Here is an 11,234-nt window from a genome sequence, read left to right on the forward strand (position 1 = left end):
AGTGGTTTATATGCGGGAAATTTACTGTATAGACACATAAAAGGCGTTTGCATACGTGCTTCCTGGGCATCAAACCCACGCCCTTGGTGTGGTTAGCACCTACCTGCGCTGCTGCTGAGCTATAGGATGTGGCATGTCAGCAGCGGATGTCCTCTAGGGTCAACTGCCTACTGGAAGGGTGCCTAAATGGATTGCCGTGCTGAAATCGCTCTAGCGGATGTCAGTACATGACACACCCACTAGGTGGAAACATTAGAGTACACACCCTCCCTTGAAAACACACACACACACACACACACACACACACACACACACACACACACACACAAACACACACACAAATTCACCCTCCCACCCAAGAGTGTCACTTCCCATCACTAGTCAAAGTAAAAGTCTCTAATATAAAAGTTATCTGTGTATCTGTGTGTGATCAAGAGCAGGGTTCTTCAAAGCGACTAAGCTGCATCACACTCCCTGAACATGCACTATCAAATGCTTTTTTCAGTGCAAATATATATGCCATATGATACATAAAAAGGGAAATTAAGTTTTGTTGTTGTTGTTGTTGTTGGGTGGGGTTTAATGACTCTCTCTTTCTATCTAAGTTGGCCCATTACCATGGCCGTACCCCAACCATGGTGTCAGCAAATGTAATTGCACCCAACTTCTGATTCCCTTTCTGAAGAAGTGGAATGGTTGGTTTTGAGAAGTGTGCTTTTCTGCAGAAATTCATGTGAGGTGCAAAAAAGCAATTGTTAAATCTAAAAAAATCAGACAGACAAAAGCAGACAGATAGTTTTATAGTTTCTCTATATTCTCTATGTTGTGTTCTCTAAACTCCTTTGCAGAAATTCAGATCTGCAAAATAGCATAATATATTAATGACTGCAATCATAATCACATCAATTAATCGCTATGATTACATCGTTGATTTAAAATGTCCTGCTGTTTTTCGCCTAAAATTGGCGACTGTTTCTTTTTAGTGTATTTTTTATATTACATAGTGTTTATAGCGACAAGTATTCAACTGTCTGAACGGTAGAAATCAAGTTGTAAAATGTAAATATGAGTTGCAAAATGTCCGTTTAGTTTGACCACGCTTCCCTCTCTGTACAGCGCGCTGAAATCGGATAGATAAGGACCGAGCCACACCCTCTCTCATATGCTCACGGAGGGTGTGGCTGTGTGAGCTTGGCCCTCCTCCTCTGCCACATTCAGAGCGAGATGAACAAGAGCAAATTGTAGGCTACTGATGAAGTTATACGGTTCCCAATTTAATCAAAACTTTTAAGGTGTATCTCTTAGCCCTCCACTTAAATATTTACCATAAGCCAACCAAAAATAATATATTGTGTTCACAGGCAAACTAAATGCTACATGCTCAACAATAATAGGATTTGTGAATTTTGTATCATTTTTGGCATGTTATTTGGGAGAGGGTATTTTCTGTCGTATGTCATTAGGTGTGTGTGTGTGTGTGTTTGAGAGAGAGAGAGAGAGAGAGAGAGAGAGAGTGCGCGCTCGCGGTGGAACAGTGCAGAATTCAGGTGCTCAACACAGCGCCAAGTAAAAGTATCACTGGAGAAGCCTAGAACATCCGGTACAACTTGACGTCATTAGGTGAGGTGACAGGGTGTGTTCTGTTGGCCAGCAAACTGAACCAGCGACCATGGCGATGAAATCAAAAATCGGAGCAAGCGGTGTGGAGGCGATTTGGAGAGGACTGGGCGCTGCTGCTGGTGCGAGCTGCTCTGCGGCTGGCTACATAGCCTCTGATTGACACAGTTGAGGGGTGGGGACGCAGGGTGGGGTCAGAACCAGGGAGAGGCGGAGGAGAGACGGAGAGATCGAGCCCAACCCTGAACACGGCTACAACACACCGAGAGAGGCTGGGGGAGCGAAAGAGAATTTTCGACGCTGGAGATATGCGTTAAATGACTAGTCGAGGGAACAGTTAACGTTTCATGTTTAAAATTAATCCTAAAGGTAGAAAACTGCAAGCAGGAATACTATTATTCAAATACACCCCGCCCGGCCGACCCCCCTACTCCACCCCTTCAGCCCTTCGCCCGCTTAGCTACCGAGATGCACACGGAGACTCGTAACACGAAAGTAAGTCCGTTTTGCCCGTTATTGACTCTCCAGTCCAACTGTCAGTGACAGCAGTCAGTTCATATTTACAGTTAAACATCTTTTTGTCTGCTTGAATAAATAGTCCTTTTGGGTAGGTTGCTAACGAGTGATATTGACAGTAGACGTACAGCAGTGAATTTACCCTGCGTATACCAGCATCTATAAGCCCTTAATACGAATCAATAGTGTAACTAGGTAGGTAGCCTAGATGAATATAAGCGACTGGCGCAGAATCCCATGGCAACTTGAATTGCTGCCACCAATCCAAATATTGTGAAATTCTCTGCACGAATGTTTCTGTCGACCAGCTCCCCGGTTTAGTGATTCCTCGCATTGAGAGCCTCATATGCGGCGAAAATGAACGCGACCGGGATGGAACCAACATTTCTCGACATCTGCGCGGTTGAGTCCTCTGTGCAGGGTTCAACTGAGCAATGCGTGCGGCAGGAAGGAAACACGGCAACTGTTTGATAACGAGACTCCATCTTAGTTTCTTAAAGCGACAGTGCCTTTACCGTTGCAGAGAACGGTGGCAGGCTTGAAGCCAGGTGCACAGTCTCCTGGGAATCGGAACAATGCATCCTCAGGCACCATTATCAACAAAGCTATACCATTTGTGGGCTTACACAGAACGCTCAGATTAGATTTGCAGTTTGTGTCTGTGACATTAGAGATATCATGCGTTATGTCAGGCAGTGGCCACAGATTTGAATGATTTTAGTGCCTTAACCCTGCATGTCAGATGACCCTTGATTGATATAGGCTACAACAGCAATTTTTCTTTTGTCACAGAAATTATTTCACTTAATATCCTGTTTTCATTTCAACCTCTATTCAGCTATCACTCTACCATTGGTGTCATGTGCAAAACAGTTGGGTGAAGTCTCTCCTCAAGAAATGGCTCTCTAGAGCAAAGCACATTTTTATCTTGTGCTGTTCCGTTTATCATCTAATCCATTCAGGTTGCATCTCACCTGGTCCCACAGGGAAATAGACCTCCGCAGACAGGCACTATAGTTTGGCCCGAGAGCAAATCCAGCTGGTCATTGCTCAACTCCAAGTCCATGGGGCCAAAGGTACAGAAAGAGAAAGGGGAAGAAGGAGAGAGGGAGAGGGTGTGTGAGAAAGAGGGGGGGAAGTGTCTGGCTGGATGGCGAGGTTGCCATGATGTGTGGGGAGGGGTGTGCCTCGTAGCTAGCAATCATTAACAGATGTGCACAAACTTTTGCCCAACAGGTTAGATACAACAGACCCCAGCTAGTGCATGCACAACATGGGTCCAGTCCTACTGGAGTTGTCACAGTGACATTGCACTTGGTGTGGTGTCGGCGTTGGGTGTGCTTATGTAGAGCATTGGATATGTGTGTTTGAGATGTTTATGTGGAAAGGCCTAGCAACTAAACGGGGGTGGTGATGGCATATGGGCACAGTGGCAGTGATGTTAGCATTCCTTTGGGTTAGTGTCAGCCAGGCGATGTCGAAGCTCGTTCCTGAAAGACTTCCCATTTCCAGGCTTTGCGGTCATGCCCACTGGGTAGCCATATCAGCTGGAGCTCTTTGGGTGAGGAGCAAAGGCACCAGCAAGCAGCAGCAGCAGCAGCAGGAGCGGCTGGTGGCTAGCTGGCTAGCTGGCTGGGCGCACCGTTTTTAGGTTTGGGAGGCAGGGAGGTCTGGCCCGGCCCCGTTCTGGAGTGGCTATTTATTTTTAGTGCCCGTGCGCCTGTGTGTGTAACGGGGAGGCAGGCAGCCGGCCGCCGGGGTGTGACTGAGGTTCTGCTGCACGTACACGTTGAGAAGGGAGAGGCAGGCACGCCTTAGCAGCTTCTCTCTCTCTCTTTCTCTCTCTCTCTCTTTCCATATCACTCACTCTGACCCTCTCCCTTTCTCTGTCCTTCTCTATTTTCGCTGTCTCTGACTGTGCCCCTCTTTTTTTGTACTTCTTCTCACTTTCTGACTCCCACCACCCTGTATCTTGTCTTTCTCATTATAACCTAGATCGCTGTCCATTGCTCATCTCTTCCTCTCTTTTTGACTGGTCTTCTCTCTCTCTCTCGCTCGTTCTCTCTCTCTCTCTACCTCTCTCTCTCTCACACACACACACACACACACACACACACACACACACATACACACACTCTCTCTCTCTCTCTCTCTTGCTTTCTCTTTCTGTCAGCCTCCTTCCTTATGTCTCCCTATGCCTTTCTCAGAATTTCTCCTTACTTCACCTCCAGATCTCCATCTGTCTCCCTCTCTCTCTTCCCCCCCCTCTCTGTGTTTACATCAGGCAGAAGCACTGCCGTGTTGCAGTGTTCCTGATTAGAGTGATGAGGAACTGGGCGTTGGTGCTTGGCGGGGCTGATCTCAGATCAGTTGTCGAGGAGACGAGGCAGGAAGTGACTGGTGGCTGTTTCTCGGGGGCCACACCCCAGACGTTCTCTCAACACCTCCTCACCTCAGCAGTTCTCTCTCTCTCTCTCTCTCTCTCTTGCTCTCTCTTTCTCAGTAAACAAGTGGCTGGGATCACACCCACCCAGTGCAACTGCTGCGCTTCACTGACCCTTATAAGTAGCCTATGTCATAAATGCCTCAGGAATCTAGGCGTATCAGCACATAAGGCAGCCTGACTGACACTGCATTGTGTGTACAGTGGCTGGGTGTTTTTAGTGTGTGCCTGTTGGCTTGTCTGTGGTGTGATGGGCAAATATTTCAGTTAAAGTTAGGATGAGACAGAAGCCTGTTGCCATGGTAACTCACGCCAGAAAAAAAGGGAGAATGCAGTCTTTAAAGTTTGAGGAGGAGTGCACCTGGGACTGTTAGGCTACAGTAACTGTGTGCGTATGGGTGTGTGCGTGTCTGTGTGTCTGTGTGTGTGTGTGTGTGTGTGTGTGTGTGTGTGTGTGTGTTTTGGTGAGTGAAAAGGACAGGAGGTGTTGTGACTTGAGGTTTCAGTGTTGTTAAGGTGCAGCTCACACCTCCAACTGAGGGGAGACAAGCTAGTGTATTAAAATTGACCCTCCACCACGACACACACTCACACCTGGACTGCCACTTAGCCATGTGAGTTCTTTCCGGAAACTTCCTTTCTTGCTTGGTTATATACACACTCATTCTTGTTCTTTCTCTTTCTGTCACACACACACACACAGAGACACACACACACACACACACGCACACAGTTTCACCTTAGTGACAGCGAGCTTCCTGCGCGGGCTCACTAGCGAGTCATAAAAGATGAAAGAGTGGAGAGGCTAGTCTGCCCTCAGACCTCTGTATTGTCTCCCTGGACCCTGGATCACTTTATTTCAGCCGCCAGGGTCATCTGCTTTGAACTCTGCCATTAACTGTTACCAGGCGCGTGCGTCAGACAGTGTTAGCGGCCATGTTTATCACTTTCGCACTGCTCGTGGTGTTCGTTATCAGTCATAGTAAACTGGTCGTGTTATAAGAGGACAACAGTAGGCTAATCAAAGGATCTTATTTCTGTGATGGACCTCATTTGGACCGGATAGATTAGTCAATATCTAAAGATATCCTGTTGAAAGAATGCAGGCTTTCACAAACATTTTTTTCCTTGAGTTTGAGAGTTGACCCAGATGTGATTCAGTTGGTGTGTACACAATGTATCACCCACTGTTAAGTCTAGATGGTTAGCAATTACCTTAATCACATGAAAAAAAAAATGGTGTTTTGTTGGAGGTATCTTCTCTTCCCTTCTGAAAAGCCCATGCTACTGTGTTGCATTGAGCCTTGTAGTCGTTCCAGGTTTTACCCCAATAAGTCCTGTATTTGGGGAAGTTGTGGGGACCTCGTAAAGAATAAGTGGGCGACTTGGAAGAAGCCAAGGGACTGGGTAGTGTCAACACTGGATAGATGACTTGGTGAGGCAACACTTAAGAAAGAGCCAGAAAGAGAACAAGGTAGGAAGGGGGGAGAGGGAAGAGGGACAGAGAGAGAGAGAGAGAGATGAAGAGAGGGTAAGGGAAGAGGATGAGAATGGAGAGATAAACACAAGCAAAAGAGACGACAACAGGGAGGAAGAGTAAATGTGTGAGAATGTTTGTGTGAGAATTTCTGCAGAGAGAGAGACAGAAAGAGAGAGAGAGAAAGAAAAAGAGAAATAGAGAGAGAGAGAGGGAGAGAGAGAGAGAAAGAGAGAGAGAGAATGTCTGTGACCTCCAAGAGTAATACATTTAGCCTGTTAGCATTAGCGGAACTGCTGACTTTAGAGGCAAGGGCCCAGAGCACATGACTGAGCTAAGGGGAGGGTCCTCGAAAGGGTGTGTGCGTATGTGTGTGTGTATGAGTGTGAGTGTGAGTGTGAGTGTGGTTGAGGAGGAGGGGCATTGTAAGCAAGCGCTGAGAGAGAGAGAGAGAGAGAGAGAGAGAGAGAGAGTGTGTGTGTGTGTGTGTGTGTCTATGTGTGTGTGCGTGTGTGTGTGTGAGTGAGTGTGTGTGTTGTGGGGAACTTTGGCAGGGTTGGATTGAGTTTGCAGGGGTGGATTTGTGTAGCGGTCTGACGCAGGTGGTGGGTGGGCTGTGTGTGTGTGCGTGTGTGTTTGTGTGTGTGTGTGTGTGAGTGTGTTTGTGTGTGTGTGTGTGTGTGAGTGAGTGTGCGTGTGTGCGTGTGGGTGTGCGTATTGCATGGTTTGGGCTAGCTGTCAGAGTGAAGCAGGAAGTGCTCTGTTTTTGTGCTTTACAAAGAAGAGGGGCCTTCAGTGTGAAGAGCTCAGAGCCTTTGGGTTTGGTTTGGGCCTTGGCAGAGGACTGGAGGAATGAAGTGTGTGTGTGTGTGTGTGTGTGTGTGTGTGTGTGTGTGTGTGTGTGTGTCTGTGTCTGTGTGTGTGTGTGTGTGTGTGTGTGTGTGTGTCTGTGTCTGTGTGTGTGTGTGTGTGTATGAGCATTTGTGTGTGTGTGTGTGTGTGTGTGTGTGTGTGTGTGTGTGTGTGTGTGTGTGTGTGTGTGTGTATCTGTGTGTATGTGCGTTTATGTGTTTATGTACAACACACACAAAATGAGATATAATGAGTGTCTGAGTACTTTGTATGTAGCCCAGATGGAGAGTGTGTGAATATCATGCTTGTGTGTCTGTGTGTGTACAGTAAATGCTGGTGTACATGTAGGGGTGTGTGTGTGTGTGTGTGTGTGTGTGTCTATGTGTGTTTTGCTGTGTCTGTTAATATACAGTAGTTTTGTTGTGTGTACAGTATATGTTTGTATGTACATGTTCGGATGTGTGTGCGTGTGTGTGTGTGCGTGTGTGTGTCTGTGTGTGTCTGTTAATGTGGTTTTGTTGTGTGTACAGTATGTGTTTGTATGTATGTCTGTGTGTATGTATGTGTATGTATGTGTGTTTGTGTGTGAATATGGTGGAGGGAGTGTGAGGATGTGAGGATGTGGTCCGTGCCTCCCCAGATTAGGGCCGGTGTGACAGAGTGACCCCCTGCCATCGCCGCACAATCATTAACGAGGGAAAGAATCCCGTCCCCATAGCAACCCCTGCAGTTCTGCCAAACTGCCTGCAATGAAAGGGGAGAGGAGGGGAGTGGGGGTGAGGAGGGGTGGGGAGGGTGTGTCTGAATGTGTGTATTTGTGTGTGTGTGTGTGTGTGTGTGTGTGTGTGTGTGTGTGTGTGAGGCTATTGATGTCGGAAACGTCAGGCTGTCTTTAGCTCTTTTCGCTGGGGTCAAAAGAGAGTTAAGGATATGAGCTGTATGTGTTTATTGTGTGTGTGACATACATATGTCTAAACTCTCACACACACACACACACACGCACACACACACATTTTGAGTTGTTTTGGCATCCTGAGGTGAAAGTACAAAGGCAAGCCGTTGCCATCACCACAGTCACTTCTTTATAGTATGGCCTGGACGGACCCAAACCTTCTCAGGTGACTGTGCAAGGGAAGCTGAGAAGGCCATCCAGGATTTCAAACACTGGCACCAGGGCTGCCTACCTGCCATTCTCATTTTCCCTTTCCCCTCATCTCTCTCTCTCTCTCTCTCTCTCCTCCTCCTCTCTTTATCAACCCCCATCTGTCTATCTCTACCTCCATTGTAGACAAGTGAAGCTCTTCCTTCCTTCCTGGTGCTGTGTGGTTTTGAGGCGTCCTCATATGAAACAGCTTTAGCTTGTGAGCAACAGAGAAAGAGGCAGGCGCGTGAGAAAGTCTTCTCACTGCATAACAGCATCACGAAAGACACAGGACTGTTAGGCTATAGCCTGTGTGAGTAAGATGCTGAGAGCACACATGGATGAGAGCACACATCCTGATATATGCTCTCTAGGTACTGAAAACAGAATAGGAATATATATATTAGCTATATATAATATATGCCAGCTGCTAAATAAACATTTAGGACTTTTATCCATAAATGGATTAAACCTAGTCCAAGGTTTTTTTGTGGCCCTCTTCTAGTTCAAGCCTTTATTCCCCAATGGAAAGCTCAGTTGAAGGTCTATTTTAGTCCAGGACTAGGCTTAATCCACGTACGGGAAATCAGCCCTTAGCAATTTACTGGTGAAAGTAATTTTGTGGTGGGAGTATTGTTTGTGTGAAGAAACTGTTGAGCCAGTACCACATACTTAAACGCTCCCCAATTCCATTGAGGTAGGAGAGGAGACAGTTTGTGGCTTGTGTTCAGTGTTAAAGGCTGTTTAAATTGGCTACATGTTGCATTTGTGTTGGTTTCCTGTTTGAACTACTTCCTGTATGTTGAGTGTTCTAGTTTCTGTATGAGAAACTTGGTCAGTGTGTGTGTGTGTGTGTGTGTGTGTTTGTATGTATGTGAAAGTGTGTTTGTGTGTGCGTGTGTGTGCGTGTGTGTGTGTGTTTGTATGTATGTGAAAGTGTGTGTGTGTGTGTGTGTGTGTGTGTGTGTGTGTGTGTGTGTGTGTGTGTGCGTGTGTGTGTGTAGAGACGGCTTGTGGGAGGCAGCAGGCGCTTAGTTTACATCAGAAGGGTGTGTCCAGATAAGACCCGGGCCCTCAGCACAGTCTGTGCCAACCCTAAAGACTCATGGGCGTTTCCCACTGCCACTGACTGTATGCGGTGCCAGTGGTACATGTGTGTGTGTGTGTGTGTGTGTGTGTGTTTGCAGATTTCTGTATAAGACTCCCAACTGTCAACTTAAATCATCTTAAACTTTTGAGGTGTGTGTGTGTGTGTGTGTGTGTGTGTGCACTTGTTATGTTTCCAGTGTCGGAACGAACAAGTTAATTCCTGTGATGGTGGCAAATCCAATATGAATGATTGTATATGTCCTCTCACTCTCTCATTTCTCTCCACACACCCCTCCAGCTCCCAACCCCCTACTCCACCCACCCACCCAAGCACACACACACACACACACACACACACACACACACACACACACACACACACACACACAGTGCAAGAGGCGTGAGTGGTCTATGTGATGTGAACAAGGGTCTGGTGTTGGGAGGAACTCTCTGGAAGCTCTTGAGGGTGAGGGAGAGAAAGAACAGGAGAGGGGGGGTGAGAGAAGAAGGATAGGGGAGAGAGAGAGGGGGAGAGAAAAGAAGGAGAGGGGGAGAGAGAAGGAGAGGGGGAGAGAGAGAGGGGAGATCGAGAGAGACACGGCCTGTGAGGAACTGTACGTCTGTGTTTGTCCACTGGAGAACAGAGCCTGCCTACGTGTCATTGCTGTTGGGCTGTTATTGTAGACCTGGCCTCTCGTGTCGGCCCACGCACGCCTACTTTACATGAAAGTATGGAGATAAAGTTAGTAAGGGTTTATGCTCCCGTCAATCATTCCTTCATAAAGACCCAAATGAAAGTTTGGCGTTAGGGTTTATTTGAACCTATACAAAGTTAGAACACTTCTGTGTTCTAAGTTGGGCCCCTGCTAAGCCTATGTCTGGTAACAACAACACTTGTCTTGTAAGATCATTAGAATGAACAGTAATTGAAAATAAATCATGCTTACAGTGGCTGTATAACTGTGTACTTAATGGGTTTGACTGTTTTACTCTAGTGGTTTCTGTTGTAAACTATTTGAAGCCTTAGCACTGCTAGTTGATTTTATAAATAAGCCATTGAAATGTAGTGATCAACTATCCTTTAGGATGAATTTATGTTGAGAATTTACAGTGTAACTGAGCCAGGTTTGGTCCAGTGCTTAAACAAACACGCCAACTTTTTGGGAAATTAGCCTATTTGCTGTCTAAGTGTATAGGCTACCCTTCTCCTCTGTGCGTGCAGCCCAGTCTGACACCCCACTGTTATGCTAGCTTAGCATAATTCATTGGAAGAGGGTTAGACCAGTCACTCTATAAGAAAACTTCTTATAGAAAACTATAAGAAAGCTCTGAGAAAAAAAGGCCTTTGGTTAGCTTGATGTGAGTGAATAGCATTAGCATGAACTAGGTTAGCAAATAGGATGCTAGCATAAGAGAAAGAATAGCTTGGAGACTAGCCTGTGAGAAGGGAGAGGAAGGTGACTAGCACTAAGACTTTCATATTAGGGAACCTCTCTACTTCAGGTGTCAAAAACTGCATTTTTCTGAGTATCAAAAGTTTAGAGGAATTATTTGCTGTTCATTTGCAGGAAAGGCAATATTTTGGACAACAGCATTGCACTACATAGTATGGCACTTTACGGCAGAAATGCACTTTGTATTGAGTGAGTGATGAAGGGGACTGGTAGCCATGGGTGCAGCCGAATTGGGAGGATGACGTAGTCTAGTCAGACTAGGGGACTGGTATAATGATGAGACAAATCTGAAAATGGTTTACATATTAGGTAGCAATCGAGTTGGCATGAGGGATAGGACTTAATATATAACCAGTATAGCCATGACTGTACGCTGACAGCACCATATAGGCCCAGTGTGGACACCTAGCACAGGAAGAGGAATGCAGGAGAGACCCATGATGTCATTTGTTTGTAATCTCATTAAGTGTCCAAAGGGCTTGATTTCCACACTGCATTGCAGCTTGGGCAGGGAGGAGTACAGGGAATGGTGAGAGCAATACAGTGCCCGGGAGGGAGAGGGGGAGAGAGGGATAGAGGAGGAAAGGGACAGAGAGAGAGAGAGAGAGATCACACCCATAGGGCAGACCCAGAGGCAAGTCTGTC

General features: G+C 46.5%; 1 protein-coding gene across 1 annotated transcript in view; it reads left to right on the top strand.

Annotated features, from left to right (window-relative positions):
• Positions 1–1,579: 1,579 nt before the first annotated feature.
• klf8 (Kruppel like factor 8) overlaps positions 1,580–11,234 on the top strand; it is a 41,286-nt gene continuing 31,631 nt past the window's right edge. The window contains exon 1 of the mRNA XM_062536494.1: positions 1,580–2,112. Within this exon, the coding sequence (XP_062392478.1) occupies positions 2,086–2,112 (27 nt within the window). The 5' untranslated portion in view covers positions 1,580–2,085. The remainder of the gene's footprint in view (positions 2,113–11,234) is intronic.

This window comes from Sardina pilchardus, chromosome 5, assembly GCF_963854185.1.
Source record: "Sardina pilchardus chromosome 5, fSarPil1.1, whole genome shotgun sequence".
Classification (NCBI taxonomy): Eukaryota; Metazoa; Chordata; class Actinopteri; order Clupeiformes; family Clupeidae; genus Sardina; species Sardina pilchardus.